The 23,555-nt window shown below is 42.8% G+C and overlaps 1 protein-coding gene across 14 annotated transcripts in view; it reads right to left on the bottom strand.

Moving 5' to 3' along the window:
• The window catches only part of ABLIM1 (actin binding LIM protein 1), a 289,693-nt gene that overhangs the window by 50,541 nt on the left and 215,597 nt on the right, over positions 1–23,555 (bottom strand). For 13 of the 14 annotated variants that reach the window (XM_087862674.1, XM_087862677.1, XM_087862680.1 and 10 more), the window contains 3 exons: positions 7,080–7,167; positions 3,832–3,890; positions 1,310–1,393 (listed from right to left, as the gene is read on the bottom strand). In XM_087862674.1, the coding sequence (XP_087718800.1) occupies positions 1,310–1,393; positions 3,832–3,890; positions 7,080–7,167 (231 nt within the window). The remainder of the gene's footprint in view (positions 1–1,309; positions 1,394–3,831; positions 3,891–7,079; positions 7,168–23,555) is intronic. The other variant, XM_087862679.1, reaches the window with a different exon arrangement.

The following is a 23,555-nucleotide window of genomic DNA, read 5'->3' as shown; positions in this document are numbered from 1 at the left end:
TCTGCTCTAAATGTATATACCTCCAACTCTCTTCCAAACCATTTAAAGAAAGAAGGTAAAGTTGTAATAAAAGTACACTCAGCAACTGTCTACAGCCTTGGCGCTGTCCTGGCCGGCACAGACAAAAGGTGCACGCACAGAGCCCAGACTACAGTGTCATGTTGTAATCTCGAATTGTGAGCAGAGCTAAAAAAGAATGGGTTTCCTCTGGGCCAAGATAGGACTGTGGAAAGTTATTATAATTTAACAGGTTTCAACTGATTCTCAGAGACTCCTGAAAAAGGTCAAGTCTGCGCCGGGAGCCCAATCTCCTGCTTCACTGCTCATCTGGAGAGCTGGCTGAGGCCTCTCCTGGCTTCTGGACAGTCCTACAGGTCATGCTGCTCTCTTTCTCAAACACATCAGACTTAGCCAGTATGCAGTGCTCCCCTCTGTCTTCCTAAGTTTCCCTGTGGTGTAGTGGAAAGAGCACGAGTCAGGGACTCAGAGACCTGGCTTCCAAGCTTCGCTCCTCCACTTACCGGTGGGCTAGCTCTGGGGAAATTACTTAACTGTGATGGATCTCAGTCTCTCCACCTGTAAAATGGGGGCAAGGACAACTACCTCACGGGATTCTTAGGGAGGGCACATGAGAGTATATTTCAATCCCCTGGCCTCTGCAAAGTAGTGCCTGGCTCTCATTTCCTTTCTCACTTCACTATTGCTTTCTTGAGCCGAACCACTCCCTCCCCAAGCACTGTGTCCCCTGGCTCCATGCTGCGGCTCTTCTGCTCACCAACCCCACCCCTTTCTCGTCATCTCCACGTGTGCTCATCTCAATGGACCTCCACAGTTCAACTCAAAGGCCACTTTCCCCGGGAAGTGCCCCGAGATCCTTTCTCTCATCCAACGTTCCCGGAGCTATGTGATACGTTTCTACACCACTTTATAATTATTTCTCTATTATTTATCTGTCTTCCCTGCTGGTCTAGGTCTAGAGTATCCAGCCTAGCACTCACTATAGCTGGGTGCCTGGCAAATACTTGTTCAATGAACCAACGTGTAAATACAGGACCAAAAGGGGAGCTTCTAATGTGCTCGCTTGAATGAAGGTAACACTTTAGCCAGTACTATACATGGAAACAATACCCAGAAAAGAAAACAGCCAGAATCAGAAGGTGAGACGCACTCTGTGGGGTGAGAAAAAGCGTCTGCCTCTGCAGGAGCCAGAGAAGTTATGTGGGAAAAGCAGCATGAGGAGGATAAGCGACAGAAGCCTGGGGCCAGGACGGACAGCGGCTCGAAGCCTCAGCCTAGACACAGCGCCAACCTGCAGAGACGGAGACCGGCCTGTGCGTCGAATCAGACTTTTGGGATAAAAGAAATCGGATGAAGAACGATGCGTGTTTGGCAGCTGCCATAAAACATGAAAAAAGGGAAGAATGAACAAAGAAATATTCTCAATTTAGAAACACTATACAACAAAACAAAACAAAACCTTTGGGAAAATGAATTTGATAGTAACTGTCAATGGTCATCGCTTTATATAAAGTTGGTGTGTGTGTGTGTGTGTGTGTGTGTGTGTGTGTGTGTGTGTGCGTGTGTTTGAGCGCCCACATGTAGAAGCATATTTACTGGTATTCAAGTTACAGTTTATTTACCTACATTCTAACCCCCCATGATTCCCTTCCACTTATTTCGGCTTAGACATTTTTATATATGAAGAGTAAGAAGCCAGGGAAGCCAGTGAGAGATGTCCTTAAGAATCTATCATCACAAATGGTCTGTGAGTTCTTAAATACCAAGACTGTGGATTACTCAGTGGGGTTGCAGAAAGATTCTTAAAACATTTTCATTTTGCTATGGTAACTGCACTGATGTGATATCCCATGAAAGGCTTGGAAGTCTTGGCTTTAGGTCTATGATCTGTAGACACACCCTTAAGAGAGCATAACGTTTATTCCCTTATTCAAAAATCGATTCCCCTTTAAGCCCCACCAACGTCAGCACATACCACACTCAGGACACACTGGAACCTCTTCCCCTCCGGAGTGCTCCACCCTACGCACTACTGGGCTTCCCAAAGGTGAGCAAGCTGAGGGCTGGCCTGACCTCCCAAGTGGTTGAATGTTGGCTTTAGGAGAAAAGTTCTGGAATTTTCTGGAAAACTTTACTAAAGGAAGAAAAGCTAACAGCTCTTCTTGGCCAGAAAGAGTACAAGTATTTCACTGGTTGCTTTCACAAGCTTTTCCAGAGAGTTCTATCAAGATGCAATCAAGAGTGGTTTTTTTTCTTTCTTTTTTAAATACCATTTTAGTCACACTATCTGCAAACTCAAGCAATCCTTACAGAGAAAAGACATACATTTCATGCAGTCTGGTCTCATTAGCATTCTTCTCCTCATCTCCTAAAAAACTTCATCAGGGATGAAGTGAACACAATTATTCAAAACACTGAAAGCAACACTGTAGAGATACTATAAGCCACTAGCTACTTGGGTGGTTTCTGGGCAGCATCCCCAAGCTATGCTATGAATTTTACATTCTTATGATAAAATGACAATAACTACTATCTCTAAGGCTCGAGGATTTTATAAAGATAGTTCATTTCCAAAGCACCCATAGTTCCTCCAAAATCTCACATGCTGGTGCCCAACGCGGGTGACTGTTCCAGTGTGCACCTGCCCGGTGGCTGGGCCTTGAGGGCTATACACACATGCTCAAGGTGAAGCTGTTATGCTGAAATAGAGACCAAAACCATCCTGAAATTGGTGGACAAATTACTTTTTTTGTTTTTAGTCCATTATTCTGAGAATAAGGTTTTTTTTTTTTCCTTTTCCATAAAAGTATGATGCCAATGGGGTTACAGTGCACAACTGCTCACACCTACTAATGGCCGTTTAAGAAGCTCTCATACCACACTCTACAGTTTGGCTTCCAACATAAATTCAGGCCATTCTTTTCCCTGAGATGCCAAGTGGAACACATTAAAACTATAGTTTTTCCAAGCGTACCACTAAGTCAGCCAAACCGAGAGACTATGGACTGGGATCCAGAATGATTATTGCTCAGAAAATATTTCACAGTCCAACGGAAAAACTAAGGACATCTGAAGAGGATACAGATAATGGTACTTATAAGCGTGTACAGCTCTTTGCTTCGGAAATACATAAAACAGAGTCATCTGGAGGTGTTGTCAGGGTTGAATAACACCAGGAGAAGGTTTTAGAAGTGAGAGGTGAAGAGGGTCTATCCTTTTGCCTGAGTGCTTAGTGTTCAAGGACAGTTACTGAAACATTTTGATGTTAGCTAAGAGTTAAGTGACCAGGACGCTTAGTCACAGTGACACTTCTGGGCTCATCATTGTTTCCCCCAAAGGTTTTATCTGACAAACCATCAGCTTCTGGAGACAGAGGCTACTCGGTGAATTCAAATTTAAAAGGTCAGTAAAATGTACCATGGATGTAGAGTTTGGATGGGGTGGTACATTACAGACTAAGTACAAAAAAGTCTGGTGAGGTCACCAGATGTTGGACCTAGAACTTGATGAATCATTTTTTCCCATCTGTATGTTTTGACTGTTCCCTTGTATGCTTTCCTATGAACCTGACTAGTAAGGCAAGGCTTACTTTCTCCAACACAAGCATTGGGAACAAAAACCACAATCAGTTTAACATTAGAGGGAGGGGAACCTTCCGCCCTGACCAAATGGTCTTACAACTCGATCTGCTCTTAAGAATAAAAAAAGCCATGAAAAAGTCATTTCCCTCAAACTCCAGCCCCGAGAATTAGTGGCGATGACACAGGCGGCCAGCAAATGCACCTGGCATCACAGCTGTAATTGTTTCCTTACCCGCAGCTTTTCCTCGGTCTTGGTAGATTGCTTACAGTCGGGATGCCAAACGGTGGAACCTGGAAAGACATGATACCCGCAAAGAGTTAAAGGAAATGGAAAGAAGCCATAGTCCTATTAGGCAGAACTTCTGAGAACAGTTCATACCCTTCTCTATCAGAGGGGAGTGTTAGAGCCCTGGGCCCAAGTAAATTATGACAACTCTAACCTCCAGGTGAGTTTTCCTCATCCAGTCTGAGCTTGCTCTAGTAAAGTCATAATTATAGACCACAGAGACCACTAACGGGCACAAGAGCGTTATGACGCAAGAGATGTTTAGTTCTTGATTGAGTGCTGTTGCTGTTGTTTGGGACCATATTATTATCCTTTAAAAGTCATGTCTGTGTGCTTACTACAAGCTGTATTTAATTTAAATAGAAGCCATAAACCATGTTTGTAGAACATCAAAATAACCAAGCAATACAGATGAGGGAAATAGAGTCAAACCAGACAGTCTGTATCCAGAAGCAAAACTCACTGAACTTTTTGTTGATCCAATTACACACAGTCATCCACAAAGATATGGAAAATCAAGCCAACTAGCAGAAAGGCTGAAAGTTATGTTACAAATGCAGAAGTTTCCTTTAACATTTAACCTTTTACTTAACAACAACAAAAAAGTCTCCACTCTCAAATGAGTGAAATAACTAAAGTGTCACTTTCTGTCCCTGAGTCAATGCCTCACCTTCTCTGAGTATGAAGCCCTTCCCTGGAATGGTGTCCGCTTCACAGAACTAAGCAAAACACTTATATCCCATAGAAAGCTCTTGTAAGAATCCAAACCCACTGATACGATTTTGCATGCCTAGATCTATATGCTATTTACACAGCTGTGGGTAAAACCTGTACGTAAGTCCTATATTCACGCAAGGATACATTCAAATGCAGTTACAGGCAGAAGAGCTGAAGGAACACTGGATAAGACTTGAGCAAATAAAGTTAGTAAGTTGGAAGCAGCGAGTAAATGATATAAATTTAGTAAGTCTCGGTATGAGTATCAGACTTTCCCACACATCACTGTTCAATCTTTACCTCTTTAAGCAACCATCTGTGTGTACTTGAAAAGTCACCAAACTAAAGTAACTCTTGAATTATTTTATACCACTGAGCTAAAATAGCTAAAAAAGTATTCATGACAAGGATAATACCTTTTATATCAGAATACTTTAATCCCTATTTAACAATCATTCCTATCTTGCTTAACCCAGAGCCAAAAACAATAAAAAAGGAAAATGAAAAACAAACCAGACAGATATTAGCGTTTACTCTGAGGCTACAAAGTGCAGAAAATCCTCTTAAGAGCCAAGGGTCGGGGGGCGGGGGTGTCCCGGGGCAGCATTCACTGTGAAGGTTCTATTGAGTGGGAGCCCTTGGCCAAAGCCCTGGGTTTGCAGACAGTGTCACACTGTTCTCCAGAGGTCAGACACACAAGGAATGTGGCTCGGGGAGAATATCAGATGCTGAGGAAGATGAACTACTCATTCTTCAAGGATGTGTCAAGAAGGCAGGCAAAGCGCCGAAGCCCAGCTCCAGAAGACATCTACAACAATCCCTGGAATTCTGAGTATAGCCCATCCTAACGGGGAGTTGTTTATTTGTAGTATGACTGTGCTGTTATTTGCGCACAGCTTGAAATGACTCTCTATTCCGGTTCCAGAACCATGTGAACGTGCAGAGTTGCCCCCAGAGCCTTTGAGTCTCAGTTCCTAGCAGACACCGGGTCGAGACGCACTCTTGTGTCTTTGTTTTTGAGTGCTATGATCGACACACTAAAATCTAAAACAAAGCCTGGAGACCAACTAGAGAATAAATCTGCTCCATGCTGAAAATGCAAAGTGACACCTGCCTATGGCTACGCGGATTCACAGCCTGCCCTTGGAGAAATGTCATATCAAGTCCACATGAGACCATAGGTTTGGGAGCCTGTCACTTGCCTTTATTGGGCCCTTTAAAATTCAGTGGCTTTTTTCATCAGAATTTTCCAGAGTGATCATTAAAACTAAGGGATATTTGGGTTGTCAATTTCTCACATAGCTAGCATTTTTCGGAGGAGAGTAGATAAGGCTTTGCTTTAATGTTCAAGAATCATTTCTGTAGATTTTCTTCGTTATATAAAAACAAAACAGGGAGCAAAGAAAACCATTCATTAAAAATACACGTAGTGTTAAGTGCAGAGAGACAAAGAAATGAATGCGAAGGCAGATGAGACCTGGTAATTACCAAACTGAACGAGCACGAGCTCTCACGGTTCTCGCTAATTTTACTGATAAGCCCTTGTCGATTTAATGACTCTTTCTCCAGCTAAAAATAGTAAAATGTTTGTGCAGATGGTGCTGTTTGACTGGAAGAGAATCCTCCCCTAAGCTTCTCGCTGAGAAATTTCAGCATTTTAGGGGAAATAAAAACTAGTCATGGTTGTACACTGGGAAAATTTCTCAAAATGATTTTTAATTAGAAAAAAATCTGGGGGCGCCTGGGTGGCTCAGTCAGTTAAGGATCCAACTCTTGATTTCGGCTTAGGTCATAACCTCAGCATTGTGAGATCAAGCCCCAAGTTGGGCATCAAGCTTAAGATTCTCTCCTTCTGCCCCCACCCCCCAAATCTGATGGCCCTCTGGTAATGAGTACTTCTTTGCCACCACAAACTTCTCCATTTCTCTTTCAGGGACTCTGGGTATGTTCTCTCTTACTCTCTTGCTGTCTCTCTTTCTTTCAATATGAGAGCTATATCATCTTAACGGGATGAAATACATCTATGCTGCAATTCAACGAATACGAGGTTTTCTTCTTCCTGAAAGCCTGCATAAGAGCAGGCTGGAGGCATCAAAAAATCCTTCTCGCAGGATAGTGAAAGGAGCAAAGTAGCATCTAGAAATGCTTTTTCTCTTTTGTCTTGTTTCCCAAACCTCCTGGGGAAGGTTGGGAGGAGATGATGCTGATTTTCACCTCCATAGCACCAAAGATCAGGTCCTATTCGTTCATTCCAGAAGCAACACACTTTGTTAAACAGACCTAGGGGGCTCACTGCCAGCATGTCCACTGCTTGGCTGATTAATACTAACTGATGAGGTAACTTTTGGCCACGTTCATTTTGGATCTGGGGAGCCTTGACGCTAATGAAATGCCTCCTTCTCTGAAAACAAACAAACAAAGCCAGGTTTTCTTTACCCAGGCAGGAAGACCTTATTGAATTCCTGAGTCCACCTTACCTTGAAGATACATTTCCTCTCCTTCTGTGAACATCTGGTTGCATCTGCTGCATCGTGCACAGCTGGGGTGGTAATGTTTGTCACCCGCCTGCAAGAGAAGAGGTAGGGACTATTTAGTTCACACCTCGTCACAGCTCCCAGCCTCTTCTCTGGACTCGGGGATTTGGAGGCAAAGAGAAACAGCTGAGGCAGGAAAAATAATTGTCCAGGTGACCTAACGTCCTATACCAACAGCCCTGGAAGCGGAAGCTGACCCCATTAGAACTGGAAGGGGCTCAAAGACCAGATCCTGATGCCTGGATGATGGAGCTGCCTTGCTTCTCGGGGTTTCTGGCATTCATCTCTCTCTTGGCGTGGTCGCTCTTGGATGGTTGCCAGTTACACAACATGTGCCTGAGATGAGTCCACTCCATCTCCAAAACACCACACCCCCAAAACACTAACATCCAAATTGATGTGGGACTCATACTGGTTTGTTCTAAAACAATAAAAACCAGGTTCTTGCTTTCTTAGCTAAACTGTCTAAAAATAATAAAATCTATCTAGCTTACATCAAGCTGGGAAAAACCATAGTAAAGGACATCATCCACAGCTTTCAAATTAAGAGGACCCCAAATTCTCTTCTATGTTGCTTATACCAGTCTTTTGCCCAAGTCTTATATTAAGTGTTTTCTGAAGAAGGCATTTTATTGAAGTGGCCTTGCATTATTCATGAGCATTTCACATTCCTAAATAGGACAGATGCCATCACAGCAGGTGCTGACTTTCCCAAAGCAAAATGTCACTGGACACAGGGACAATTCTCTAGACAGGTGCCAAGCCACATTAGAGTCATGCTCCAAATGCATGCCTGACAAAATAAAATCTTTCATTTATAGCTTAGCAAAAAATCTTCACCACCTGAAAATTATCAAATATGCTCTGCAACAAAACCATTTTATCAACCAAGTGTGAAGTATGTCTTTCGCATGAACCATGTGCAAGGCAGTACTGAGAGCCCAGAGTTAGAAGTAGCTGCCCCCCTGTGCTTGCATGAAATCTCAAGAGGAAATCAGAGGTCGGGTAGTGATTCCTTTCTCACACCCTCCAGTAGAAAGTACAAAAGCCACTTAGCAACCACAGTGTGAGATGGTGGTTGGTTACTCAAGACAATCAAGTGGAAGAAAATTGAAGTTATTTCAAAATAGAAGCCAGGAATGAAATCTGTTCAATGGGTGCCAATCAGAAAATTCTAGAAGTGGTGCTCTTGTTTTGGTTCACACACTATTATTTATTTATTTTTTTTCCCAGGGGGATGAAGGAAGCATAAGAAATGTTACACAAAGTAGCTCCTTCCCTTCGGCCAGCCAGGGTCAAATGTGAGTGAAAGGAGAAAGAAGTCAGAGTTCCAGACCACTCTAGTTCAGCTGGGATGCTAATGATGAGAGTTCCCAGCCAGTTAGGCCAACCTCTGGATTCTCGAGGAAAATGTAAGTGAAAGAATTAAGGCATCTTGACTGGAAGTCTGTGTAGTCTACTGTGAAAAGCACACTCCTCAGTAAACTGGAAGCAGGAAGGTAGATCTTCAAACTGAAACACTATCTGTCCTATCTAGTGAGGCAACATTAGGTGCATTCTCAACAAAGACGGCACCAAGACAATGACTTACACTCGCACCAAAGTCTTTCTACATTGTTTTAGTCCTAGCCAGTGTGATAAGGCAAGAAGAAATAAACATGCAGGTCACTACTGAAAGAGTTCAAATAGCTAGATAAAAGAGAAACATATAAAACGCCATAGCTTTCCTACTGACTAGCAATACAAATTCAGTCAGTATAATGGGAAAACAGGACTCTGTTTCTAGTAGCAACAAACAAACCCTTCAATGCAAGATCTACATAAAACTATTGGATTTAACTGATGGACATAAAAGGCTAACAGGCATATAATACTTTTGGATGAGAAAACTAAATATTTAAAGATGTCAATTTATCTAAAATGAACCTATTAATGCAATGCATTCCAATCACCATACTCATAGGGATTTCGTCTATAGACCTTGACGACCTGATTCTGTAAGTTCACAGGGAAGAAAAAAATGCACGAAAATACAGACATTTTTTGAAAAACAGAGCATCAATGAAGGGGGATTTTCCCTTCCGGACATAAAAAGTTATTCTAAGGCTCAAATAATTAAAGTGCTTCAATACTGGTACAGGAATAGAAAATAAACTGGTGAAACAGGTAACTCGGAAAAGCCAGTTGCACAGTTATACACAAGAGAATTTAGTCTATGATAAACGCGGCATTTCCAAAGAGTTGCAAAATGTATTATTCCACTAATGGCAAGAACAATGGATTTTCCACACAGAGAAATGTAAAGCTAGATTCTTAATTCATAACCTACAAAAAAAGAATTCTAGAGAGTTATAGAGCTAAATATAGAAATAAAAATGTAGAAATATTAGAAGGATATATAGGTGATAATTTAGTATACTTGGGGTAGGAATGCTTTCCTAAGCAAGGCAAAATCTAGAAATATTAAAGACTGGTAATGACTGTGCACACACATAGAAATGTCTAGATGTAAAACTGTTAAAGGAAGAGTAACACAGAAAAAATACTTGCCATGCATGTCACACAAAGATGATTATCCGGAACACATAAAAAGTATCTCTAATAAAAAGTAAGTGGCAATATGGGCAAAAAGCAATTTCCAGAGGTCATGCGGACGACCCAACAAATAAAGAACTAGCTCAACTCCACCAGGAATCGGGGAAACACAATTTAGAAAAAAAATTTTTTTTTCTTCAGCAAACTGGCAAAGAGAAAGAGAAGACTCATGTGAGGAAAAAGGCATTCGTACACACTGTTGGTGAGCAAAATTCTTTTTGGAAGGCAGCTTTGACAATATTTATACAAATTTAATATGCACATACTCTGATGCCTGATTCCATTGCTAAGAAGCTATCCTACAGAAACTCTCATACCTGTGCTGAGTATATGTATTAAGTATCTTCAACGTTGTTTATAACAGCAAAGAACAAAACAACAGAAAGCAACCTAAATAACCTAAATGAGAAAGTAGTTAAATAAAATATTGAATCATATGTAGCCATTAAAAGAATGAAATAAACTTACATGGAAAGAGTTCAAACTAACGCTGCCAAGAGAAACAATCATGCAGAAAAACGCCTATAATGTAGTCACATAAAGTACTAGCTCAAAGTGTGGAGACACTGGGGTAAGTCTGACTGGATTCAAATCCAGTTTCAGCACCATGTGGTCTTGTGAAGGGGGCAGTCTCTCTAACATAAGCACTCCGCTGCTATAATTATCTCACAGTGATGTGATTAGGATGAATGATCATACGATATTTTGACAACGGTGTGGCACACTAGTACATATACTAATAACAGTAATAATAATAATAACAGAAACAACAATTAACAGTAACCCTCTGAACAGAGGTGGTCCCTGGGCCATTCACAAAGAGAAGGCTTGTCAGTGCAGGTTGGGATGCTGGTAAAAGGCCCCCTCAGTGCCCGTTCTTTCCCAAGGACAGGGACAGGAGAGTAATAACTGTGTGACATGAACTGTCATACAAGGTGGATGGAAGATACGCCAAGGCCCCAAGCAGCAGGGCTGTGGTCTAGAAACCGTTAGCAAAAACAGTGCTAAGAAACAATACCATCATAACCCACGGCCATCGGTCTTGACCCATACGCTCGCTCATCTCACAGTGTCGAACACGTCAACTAACTCAGGGAGCTAGAATCAGAGGCCATTTCGCAGCCATTCAAACGTCTGTTTTTGTAGCAGTGCGGGCCCGGGGGACCACACGGTCGGCGCTCAAGGACAAGAGAGCCTCTGCTTTGCATGTGAGAGCCACCTCCTCTCTTTCATTTCTTCATACGCTGGTACCCATGACGGTTCACAGTCAAGCCCTATGCACAGGGCCAGGAAAAGGGATCAGAGCTGAACACAGACATGGGCTCATATGCAAACTACCCCCCAACATGGACATAGCTGAATCAAAATCATCCACACTGTAGTCATTTATAGAAGGAAAAGTATTTCAGATCATGAGCAAAATGGAAGACTAGTGCCTACATAAGAACAGACGACACACATATAATTCATTGTGGAGAGAGGTTACTGATTACAGACTTTTAAAGCACAGTGTGGGCTTTGCTGTGACAGGTGACTTCATAAGTGACGGTGACTAGGAGGTACCTGGCCCCAAGCCACGCCCTGCCACCCCAGCTGTGCCTGGGCCCGTGGGACCAGATGCACTGCTGGGGTTCCCCAGAGCTCCGCAATTGCTATTCTCCACCCAGCTTTCTACCCTGCTATGTGAAAAAATTACAACCTATTTTCTTCTTTTTCACATATTCAAAATGCACACGTTAGAAGTCTACATTCTGGCTGGCATTAAACTCTATGGAAAGTAAACAATTTGCTTATTTAGCTGAGTTTTATAGAGCACCTGCCTACACATTCAAAGTGCAAAAAATTGCTTGCCTTTAATAGTGCTGATTATGTCAGACGCTTGGTAATTATTACTATTTGGTTAATGTCTAAATTGGAGTAGGAACTTCAGCATACAGACTAGAATACCATCTGGAGTAATACCATTTACTATAAGGCAGGATTTAGTTTAACACACCAATTTTTTTTGTGTGTGTAAAATCCACTGTCTAGCAGAGCAGATAATTCTGAACTCCTTGTGGATGAGGGGGTCCCCTGGGAAAGGACTACCATAGTTGTAATCAAGAGACTGGGTGCCATTCCTTAATGTATTACCCATGAGACCTCAACGATGCCACTACTTAACCTCTCCAAGCCCCCAGGCCCCCATCTGTAAAAAGCAAAGGGCTGGATTAGACAATTTCAAGTCCCATTCAGCTGTAAAATTCTATGATTCTGTGTGAAATCCCATACCTCTACAAGTTCACACAGCAGTGTTAACTGAAAAGCAATTCCTTTCCAGAGAAAGGAAATTCCTGATGGCAGGGAATGGGGTTTAAGCAACGAGTCTACAGTGTCTGGAGATGCCCTGAGCCCTGTGCCGACTCTAACAGCCCACTGGGAGTAGCAAAAGAGAACTGTAATTACAGAACCCATCCCTGGACAGATAATCTGTTTGCCTGATAATCTGCTTAGCTCCTGGATGACCCACTGTGCTTTTCAGTTTTTCTTTACCCTCTTTTTCCTGCCCTACTCCTAACATGAGCCCAGGAAATGTGGAAGACAGCCCTTGAGATGAGCCTTCAGACACTTAAAACTACTGTCCTACCTGCTTCGAAAAAAAAGACTCGCAGATTCTTATCAGAGAAGGTCATGATCTATAAACAACTGGACAAAAACCTTAGAGGAAAAGAAAATATCAAGACTCCAAACTCAGGCAAACCTGTTGTGATCTGAGTTTCTCAGCAGATGAGGACAAAGGGAAAACGGGCCACTAAAAGTCTCACTGTGTGAAAAAATGGCCACATATAATTGTCACTAGAGAGACAAGGTTTCCTGTTCTAAATTAATAACCGTTACTGTAGGCTAAACGTCCATAGGGTCTGGCTCTGTGCCAGGCATTGTATCAAGACTTTAAGTGTCTGGCCTCACAACATTCCTATGATGTAGGTGCTGTTTTACAGTCTTAGACTGAAACAAAGAAACTAACACTCAAAGTGAACAATTTACTTAGAGACCCCAGTGCTTCCAAAAAGTAGAGCCAGGCCTACCCTCTAAAAGCACCAAAACAATTCTCATAGACAGACCTTGGCTCTGGAATGGAAAATTATCTCCCACACTAATTTTGCTGCTGATTGACAATGTTGAAATAGTTCTTTCTCATATAGACCCTTGAGAAAAGCCAAGGGTATAACACTGAGAGAAAATTGAATGTAGTCATTTCTATACGAGGAAGTTAAATTCTCAAGGTTTAGGTTGCAGGTTTTTTGGGTTTTTTTTGTAAGTTCCAACTTGATTCAGAGATGATTTGCTCAGAATACCCAAAGGAATAAACAAATTGCTTTCCTGTCCCCAAGACTCTTGCAAATGCAGCTCTGGTTGATGGTGACTTTAGCTGAAGGACATGCAGACACTTGGAGGTAAGTGTGTTGACCTAGATCAGGACTTTTCTAACGTTACTGAGCATAAGCAACACCCAAGATCCTTTCAAAAATGGGTTCAATGGCCTTAAGGTGGGGCCCAGAAATCAGCTTCTTTCTTTGTTTTATTATAAGCACCGAAATGAGTACACAAATCATCATAACTAGGGAAACACCAGTCTGGGTGGTCTCCAAACCCTAAACCTGAGAGTAGACGAGGAGGCCAAAGAGAGTAACAAGGACCTGTTGCTTACACGGCAGGTGCATGGGTAGGAAGGGAGAGGCAGAATCACGTAAGTTCCCTGTTTTACTCATGCAGAAAGGCAGTGTGGGGGCTGACTCAGCCTTCTTTATGTTTGCTGTTTTTTCCTTGAAGTGGGAGTGGTTTCCAATGAGACTGGACTGGCTTGATCTCCAAGTTGAACACTCACCTATTCCCGGAGAGTTTTATTTATTTTTTCTCTAATGCAGGATCCTGAACAGGCTGGATAATGAGGGTGTGCCTGGCCCAAAGTCTGTATCCTGGGCAAAGGTGAGTGAATCAGTTTGCCCAGGCAGCGTTCATGAAGCCCAGAGGGCTGTACACAAGTCTGTACAAAGCCAACCCACACAGATGAGAACATCCTTCAGCCAGACAGCCTTAACCACCCAACCCCGGCTGCAACCGCCGCTCCAAACATGTGTGCTGTGTCAGAGGGAGGGGCGGCAGCTCATCTTCCCCAGTGAAGAGGCACAAAATAGAGCAGAGAGAAATACACCACTGCCTTCCAATGATCTGGTTCCCTTTGACCAGCTGCTCGAAATATAAAAGAGCATCAACTCCCTTATATTTTTAAATAATATTTATTTATGAGATTGGGGGGGAGAGTTTTGGGGATGGGCAGAGGGAGAGGGAGAGAGAATCCTCAACTAGACTCCCCAATGAGCAGGGAGCCCGATGCAGGACTCGATCCCACGTCCCTGAGATATGACCTGAGCTGAAATCAAAAGTTGGCTGCTTAACCAACTGAGCCACCAAGGTGCCCCTCAACTCCCTTCTTTTAATGAGGGATAAGAAGGAAAAAAGTGGTAACATCCCAGTGTAAATGCATATTACATTTTTGCAGATGGTTACTGCTTTCTCATCTCCTTCCAAGGAATTAAGTGCAAAAACTTTAAAGCAGTCTTTACAACTTAATAGTGCAAAATAAATGTTATCTGTAAATGTGTGCATTCCTCCAGGACCTAAGCAGTCTCTTTAAATTGATCTATAAATTCAGTGCAATCTCTACCAAAATTCCAAGCTGGATAATTTGTAGGGATTGAAAAGCAGATCCTGAAACATATGTGGCAACACAAAGGACCTAGAAAAGTCAAAAAACTTTTTAAAATAGGATAAAGTCAGAGGACTTAAACTATCTGATTTCAAAAGTTTCTATAAAGCTAGAAGTTATCAAGACAGCATGGACTGGCATTGGGATAGACATATAGTTCAATGGAATAGAAGAGAGAATTCCAAAATAAACCTCCACATTCACGGTTAGTTGATTTTAAGTAAAGTGCCAAGGCAATTTGATAGGGAGGGGATAGTCTTTCCAACAAATGAGGATGGGACAGTTAGATATACAATCAAACCCCTACCTCACACCATAAATGAAAAATGAACTTAAAATGGATCATGGACCTAAATATAAAAGCTAAAACTATAAAACTTCTAGACAAGAACATCAAAGAAAATCTTTGTGATTTTGGTTTACTATTTCTTATTCTACAAAAACATAACTCATAAAAGAAAAAAATTGATAATTTGGCTGTCATCAAGATTAAAATCTTTTGGGGCACCTGGGTGGCGCAGTCATTAAGCATCTGCCTTCGGCTCAGGGCGTGATCCCGGCGTTCTGGGATCGAGCCCCACATCAGGCTCCTCTGCTATGAGCCTGCTTCTTCCTCTCCCACTCCCCCTGCTTGTGTTCCCTCTCTCGCTGGCTGTCTCTATCTCTGTCAAATAAATAAATAAAATCTTTAAAAAAAAAAGATTAAAATCTTTTTCTCTTCAAAAGACATCATTAAGAAAATAGAAAGATGAGTCACAGATAGGAAGACATTTCTGCAAGTCGTATCTAAAAAAGGACTAGTATCCAGAACATATAAAAACAGATTACAATTCAAAATAAGAGGCCAAGCAACTCAATAGAAGAAAAATGGGCAAAAGATTTAAATAAACACTTCACAAAAGAAGATATATGCATGCTGAATAAGCACATGGAAATATTTTAAACACCCTTAGTCATGAGGGAAATAAAATGAAAACCACAATGAAATACCACTACACACTGGCTTCAGAGGCTATAATTAAAAAGATTGACCATACCAAGTGTTGAGGAGGATGTGGAGAAAGTGAAACACTCATCCATTGCTGGTGAGAATGTAAAGTGGTACAGCTAGTTTGGAAACCTCTGGCAGTTTCTCAAAAAGTTGAACATAAATAAACCATGTGACCCAGCACTACTACTCCTAGATTTCGAACTAAGAGACATGATAACATATGTCCCCACAAAGAGAAAGAGAAAGAGAAGAGAAGAAAAGAGAGGAGAGGAGGGAAAGGAGGGGAGAGGGGAGGGGAGGAATAGAGTGGGGTCGGGGGTAGGAGACGTGACTGGGAAGACAGGAGGAACTCTTGTATTCACTATTCACAGTGACACATCAGGGCCATACACACACTTACTCCTTTTTGGGGGGTGGGTATCCAGATTCTTTTAGAAAGTTGAAAAATATGTATTCTTTTTCCAGAATAAAATGTATCTTTCTATATAGAAAGCTACATATACGCATATTGTATTGTTAGCAATTATCTGAAGATTTGAAAGGATTTTAAAAAATAGTTTGCTAATCTAATAATTATGTCTCTGTCTTCACAGGAACTAACATTCTTTTTCGTACAAGAAGAGAAACTGGACTACTGGGAGATTGAGTTACTTGCCCAGGACCACATGAGAAGTTGAACTGAAAACCTGGAGGACCACATTCACCTTAGGGTAGCTACTGGGACTCTCCCTGGCCGGTTCTGTGTGTGCTTTCACACACAACATTTACCTGGATTCTTTACTGACCCTTTGAAATAGGCGACGTCGTTCTTCTTGTTTACGGTGATCAAACTGCGGCTCAGAGACCACATGACTTGCTGCGCCAAGACCAAGGTCGTACAGCTAAGCCTCAGAACTAGAGAACATCCCACATCTTAAGATACAAATTCGATTCTCTTGGATCAATATCACCAAAACACCTACACTGCTTTTCATTTCACAAATCCTAGGCAACTAGAAAAATAATTCCGGTGTGATGCAAAAAGATGGTTAAGACAGATGATTGAGAAGAGACATTTTATTAACATCTATCCAGGATATTTTGCCAAATTGTAAGGCGGAGCAAATAGCTACACTGAAGGCAAAACATAAATCTGCAACTAATCAAGGTGAATTTCTACATTTGAAACGAACCTCTGCGCCCTGGTGCCCCCACAGCTCTGTGCTGCACCGTCACACGTGTTTGCTTTTGCCTCTGGTTATTATGGCTGGACAGTCCGCCCCACCCCACTGTGCAACCCGGAATGGAACAAGATGGGCTTTGGAACCAAGAGAACCTAGAAGTCTGCATTCTGGCCTTGGGCACTTTTCTGGAATCATTTCTTCATCTGTAAAAACTGGCATTAGAAAGTCTACCATGTAGGATTACTACAAAAAATAACCAAAGGTAAGTTGATAGCAATGGCAGTCAAAGTTGGTGAGCTTTTCTCTTTCATTGTGGATTATGCATTCCTTTGAAGACATGGGCCACACCTGTACCTCCATAATTCTAGGATCTCTCTTGCTCTCCATACAGCAAGTGCTCTACCAACGTCTGGTGAATTCCTATTAGAAACCCTTATCAGAAAATCTCTAAATCAATTAGCCACCATTCCCTGACAATTACAGCAGTCCAAAGAGAGGTAATGGATGAACTTCGGTGCCCTGGCTACAATTTCATTATTTACTTGTTTCCAGATACTGTGCTAAGCACCTCATAAACCATATCCCATCTGACCTTCCCTGCAACACTGAGGGGTAGGTGTTACACCCATTCAACAGAAGAGGAAATCAAATGTTAGCAAGATCAAGAAATTGTCCAAGGTTACTCAGCTAGGGATAGAACTGTCATCTGAATTCAGGTCTGTCCAACTCCAAACTGCAGAACCACCCCCTACAGCCTTCCCCGCCCTCGGCAGCAGAGTTAACAAGGGAGCCCCCCCCCCCCTTGAGATCTGTCCTGGCTCCCACGACTTTACAGGATCATCTTTCAACTTCTTTTTCTTTCTCCAAGAATACAAATAAAAGTTTATCGGGCAAAAGTAAGGTCTTCATATTTTACCATTTGCTAATGCTAAAGAAAGACCAGATAATTTCTTAAATCCTTAACAAAAATTTTACTTTCACTGTCCCTCCTGCCCCCAGCTATCAACAGTGTGATCAAATGTTATTTTAAAAAACCCCTATAGCGCGCCTGGGTGGCGCAGTCCTTAAGCGTCTGCCTTTGGCTCAGGGCGTGATCCTGGCGTTCTGGGATCGAGCCCCGCATCAGGCTTCTCTGCTGGGAGCCTGCTTCTTCCTCTCCCACTCCCCCTGTTTGTGTTCCCTCTCTTGCTGGCTGTCTCTCTCTGTCAAATAAATAAATAAAATCTTTAATAAATAAATAACCCTTATAAATAACACCAAGGCCTTTAAAGCCAACTCTCCTAAATGTTCTCTCTTGACATAGGCGATCTTTGTGGTATGGGGCCGTGTGATCCCAAATCCTTACAAGGCGGGCCCAGCAGCTTTTGCTGTTGTTTTCAGATTCGACAATGGCGAGGTCATGTCTCCAGGTACCAAACTTCCTTGAAACTAAGAACTGATTAAACAGCACGGCTAACATCATCCCATTATTCTCTTCCCATAAGTTATTAGGAAATACAACATAGTTCAGAGGGCAGCCAGTGACCCGAGGATTTGGTGTTGTATTTCCTTGGGTGTTGGCTGAATTAGCTATTCCCTGACCAGGGGCTTTGTCTGTGCTTGTTGTAATCTGTTCCACGGTTTGGTGCTTTCCTTTTCTTGGTTAGCAAAAATGCATTTTACATTTTATATCATACTGTTCTCCCTTATAAGGTAGGTAGGAAGTCTTGAATATACTTTTTTCTCCCTCTTCTTTAGAGTTGGAAAGAGGACTGCCTTTGTTTTTTCATTCAGGTAAACTTCTTTATCGAAGTATAAACACGCACTGAGAAAAAGGCACAAGCTGTATTTGAATGAATTTTCATAAATGCACCATGTCTTATAACTGGCACCCAAAGCCAGAAAGAGAACATTACCTGCACCTAGAAGCTTCCCTCACGCTCTCTTCCAGTCCTATGACTTCTATTCACTGTGCTGACCTCTAACGCCATAGGTGTTGTACCTGGTTTTGAAGTTTACATAAGCGGAAGCAAACATGTCTGGCTTCCTTTCCTCGATGGTACAAGAATTATCCACGAGGCTGCATGTAGTTTCCTTCATTACATCTCGTGATTGCACAGTATGCCTTTATGTAAATATGCTACAGTTTATTCACTCATTCCACTCTTGGTGGACATTTGGGTAGTCTGAAAGCGTCGGGCGTTCTGAACAGTATTGCTGTGAAAATCCCCGCCCGTGTCTTTTGGTGAATTACACACAAGTTGTGGCTGCACGTACACATAACATAGGAGCCGACGGCCTACGGCAAGGTCATCCGGAACGTTTATGCTGAAATTCAGCAGCCACTGCCAAACAGCTGTCCGAGGTATTTTTGCCTTTTATTACAATTTTAATCTGAGAGGAATTTGAAGGAATTAAATAAGAAGAATGAAATTAAGAGCACTTGGCCACATGGATTCTCAAAGTGTTTTTCTAACCTCTGTGAAGTGAATGAGCTTTTTTACATAAAATGGTCTCTAGGTAGACATGCTGTAGCTTAATCCCCTCAGGTCTCCATTATTCCAGGCCCTCCACTGAACAATTTTCAAGCCTTCTTTCATCCTTGTCCTTCTGTTGGCCCTATCCTTTCAACTGATGGGGAGATGTGGATGGAATGCAAATAATGCTCATATTTAAATCATAAATTGACTCAAAATCCACAGACAATGGCTGGCGTTGCCTGGATCACTTTGCAGAAGGCTTGGCCACCAAGCCTCAAAAGTGGCTTCTTCTAGTTAGGGCCAAGGCCCACTGGAAAGAGTAAGTAAGAATTGGGTTTGGAAGGTTAAGCACTTCAGTGGCTACTAAGAGATCTAATTTTTCCTCTCAGGATTGAGCTTAGACATTTCTTATCCATTACTTTTATTGGTAATAATCCCCTTTGCATTTGTTCCATAGCAGAACGCTTATTAAGTATGTTCCCATTTAATCCAGCCAGAGCTTTGTGGGGTACCCTATTACTTTTATGCCTATGCATGTCTTCAAAGGTACAGAGCTAGGTTCAAATCTATGTTTTTTAATGAAGTCCACTCTCCCCTCCCCCTGCCCACCTGCTACACGGCAAGGGTCAGAAAGACTGAAAATCACTTTGGTGGCTTGGACAGCTTAAAAGTAAGAAGCTTCTACCTCCCTCCCTTCCAGAAAGTACCATGGAGTGCAGGAACTAACTACCCAGGAAAGATCCAGTGGAACTTCGTAAGGGTATCCCTTATACAATAGTGACTCACTTGAGGTGATGATAATTTGAGATTGTTGACAAGGAAAGGATCTTGGTTCCTGGGGACTCCTTAGGAGGGACTCAATTGGCCTGTTTTAGACAGTTATAAGGCTGCCCCGGTTTCCATATGTGCAATGTCGGGGGGGGGGGAAGGTGGATGTCTGAGAAATCCGTTCTGTTGAATTTTCAGAATGAATGGATACACTGGCACCCAAGTGCTCACTTCCCCCAATCCTGTGTACTTTCCAAAGAGACTTGTACGTTCTAGACCATTAAGAAGGTGTAAGATACTGGTCCTGCCTCGCTTGCAGGATTGCTGGGTAGGTAAAAGAAATGTGAATTATACGTAAATTCACTCTGGGTAATACAACACAGGGAGAGGATGAACCAGGCTCCAAAACACTGGATGACTCTAGGCCAGTTTCTTTACAAACACTATACTCTGAAAAGCAATTTTCAAGGGGTCTCTTTAGGAAGTTGAAGCCCAGAGGGAGAGACTCTTGGAATCCAATGGAATGTTACTGCGAACTTGTCTAGGACGCCTGGGTCAGCTGCTGCTTTGCCTGTGGTGAAAACTATTAACAGAGCTCCTGGGAAGGAGCAGCGAGAAATGCATCATGCTTCTGGTTTACTATGACTCGCTTTCCAAGCTCAGACACCACCCTGCAGTCAGGGTCAAAGGTTCTACATCCTTTCCTTTCTTAACACCAGAAGATAAATATTCGCCTTCAAGTTCGACACTCTTGAAACCTAATCCCAGTTGGATCATTTTTGTGTCTTGCGCAAGGGCGAACGCTTAAGGTTCCTTATTGCTCGTGATCTCATTCCTGGTGTCCTTTCCAACACGAGAGCATGCTGGAGTCAGGAATGTGTAACAGCAATCCAAAGGGCTCTTCTATGCCAGCTGCTCCAAGGGAATCAATGCTCCATACGCAGGTCCTGGTGGCCAAATGGCACAATTAAAGGCATGGGGGGTGGGGTGCCGTGGGAAGGAGTACGGCAGTGCCAGATTACAGGACCGGTCCCCTTTACTAAATGCCTTAGTAACAACTTTGCAACTTGTAGGAAACATGCAGAAGGCAGTTTTTTTTTTTTTTAATTAGAACTTTGAAGTTTTCAGTATATCGGCTAGTTGAATTTCAATAAATTAAAAAAAACTTTGAACTTTGCTATATAGTATACAGCAAACGTGTTGTCCCAATTCAGCAAGATTCCAGTTTGTCAACTGCTTTTCTTAGCCAAGGTGCTATCTCTAAAGTACATTCCAGTTCTGTGATTTCTGTCCTTCTCCAGGAATTACAAACGATTCTCCATCCCATCCCACTCTTTTTCCTTCCTCAGTATTTCTATTCTAAAACAACTCTTAGAGAACTTGATAGGAGTTGGGTAAGATATAGAGCCATGGACGTGGTCCGTGCCTCCTTTTGAGTCCTGGGTGATGCCTTACGTGTTATTTCCACTAAAACCATTGCTCTGAGTTGCTCTGAGTTATCAACTCCTTTGCAGATGGCTCAGCTCTTGGGCTGCCGAAAGCACACTATCAGACTAAAAATATTTTTTCTTCCCCAGGGTTAGAGGAGCCTTCGGGGTGGGAACCAATACTAGAGCAGTCAGAAAAACAGGCTGCTTTTAAAAACATCCTTGTCCGATTTCCTATCCCATTGTGGCTGGATTTCACCCCCTTTAACAAACAACCTGAATCTACAGAGTCCAGACGCTACCATTTCCCTGGGAGCAGTGGGGAGGGGTGCTTCACCCATCACCGACTGTCAGTTCTAATTGCCAGCAGGAAGAACAAACAGGGTGAAAAGTAAGGAGGATGGGAGGTGTATGCGAGTATTGGCAACACCCCAAATCAGAGCCCACTGAAGACAAGGCTGATGCCTCTGGATGACAACTAAAGCAGGTTTGTATCCTACGAAGAAACAGATATGCAGACTTACATTCCAGACTCTACAGGCTGGGGGTGGGGGGTGCTTCCCCTGTGCTGAATCCTCTGGATTCCTCTGGAAGGGCCGGCCTCAGGGAGTACAGCCAGGAGAAGCAGGGAGTGCCGTGCAGGCAGGTTCCCTCCCAACTGTACCTGCCATACCTCAACCAGTCACAATCAGATGACAGGGGACCGTCCAGAGTGGACAGAGACCCTGCCACGGCTGGGCGCCAGGACCCAGATGACAGCCTAAGCCACGGACATCACCCAGCGATTTTGTGAACTTTGGGTTCCATTTGTGTAGTCATAGGGTCTATAACCTTCAAAGTATCAGATCGGGCCACCAGAGCTGATGTCAAGCTTGCACTTGGCCTCAGGGCAGCAGACCAGCCCGAGTTCTACCAAAGTTCAGTCCACCAAACTTACAAGTCAGAGCCAGCCAGCTCCTCCGATGACAGACAGACACACAGACGGGAAAAGCCCCTCTGCCCAGGCAAACCAGCAGCTCTGCCAAGAAATGCTGGCGGTGCCTCTTGGGTTAGTCCTCTCTCCCTCCTGCTGATCAACCTAGACTCCGAGGCCTTTTACGGAGCTCTGGAGGATAATTTTTATCACATACCCCGTGGATCACAATACTCTCCAGATAAGAAGTCTTCAACATTATCCACTGCCTAGTGACAAAGTCAAACTTCCTAAACCCTGGTATTCAACAACCTCTGTAATCTAGTCTCAACTACCTGCCCAGCTTTAAAAAGTTGTAGGGGCCCCTTGAGAGCTACAGGGTAGCTCTGGGGCAGGGCTTGGGCATCAGCGCCTTGAAAAAGCTCCCCACGTGATTCCTAGCTGCGCCCAGGCTGAGCACTTGTAGATGAGAAGAAACCTTCCCCAGCTCTCCCGACTTAGGCATTCCCTTCTATTTCCATTTTTTTCTTGTCCCAAATATACACTTTTTATACATTAATATAAAGTAGACACACATTCGTCTAATGCAACAAATTATACTATAACTGCTGGTTACTTAACAGGCTTTCCCTCTAGACTTGAACTTCCCAAAACCAAGGACACTGCAGGGCACCTGGCCGGCTCAGTCAGTAGAGCATGTGACTCTTGATCTCAGGGTTGTGAGTTGTGAGCCCCACGCTGGGTAGAGAGATTACTTAAATAAAATCTTAAAAAAAAAAAAAAAGAGGCAAAGATATTGCCTTATTCATTTTTTGTATTTCCAGAGTCCAAAAGGTGTTGAGCACCTATCCCTATCAGGTATTTTTTGTAAAATGTCTAGTTTATATTATAGAATACCAGTGTTGCAAGCTTGATTCAGATGCTGCCTTCTCTGGGCCTTTTTTCCTAGTGGTCTCACCTGGACCTGACCCCCTCTCTCCTCTACCCTCTGAAAACATTTATTTATTCCACTCAAATGGCTTTCAGCTTGTAGATATTTGTGTTTTATGACTTCTGCTAACATTTTAAAAAAAGATTTTATTTATTTATTTGAGAGAGAGAGAGAGCATGAGCAGGGGGGAGGAGCAGAGGGAGAGGAAGAAGCAGACTCCCCACGGAGCAGGGAGCCCAATGCCGGACTCGACTCCAGGACCCTGGGATCATGACCTGAGTTGAAGGCAGATGCTTAACCGACTGAGCCACCCAGGAGCCCCTTTTAAGTTCTGTGAAGGCAGCGACTGTGTCTTTTATAATTGTATATTATAACTATAATTATGCAATCAGCTAGCATAGTACAAGCAGAAATGTTATATT

Source organism: Ursus americanus, chromosome 6, assembly GCF_024610735.1.
Source record: "Ursus americanus isolate L20-20 chromosome 6, mUrsAme1.1.p, whole genome shotgun sequence".
NCBI classification, from domain to species: Eukaryota; Metazoa; Chordata; class Mammalia; order Carnivora; family Ursidae; genus Ursus; species Ursus americanus.
Note: the sequence above shows the minus strand (reverse complement) of the source record. Positions and strands in the feature narration are given on the sequence as shown.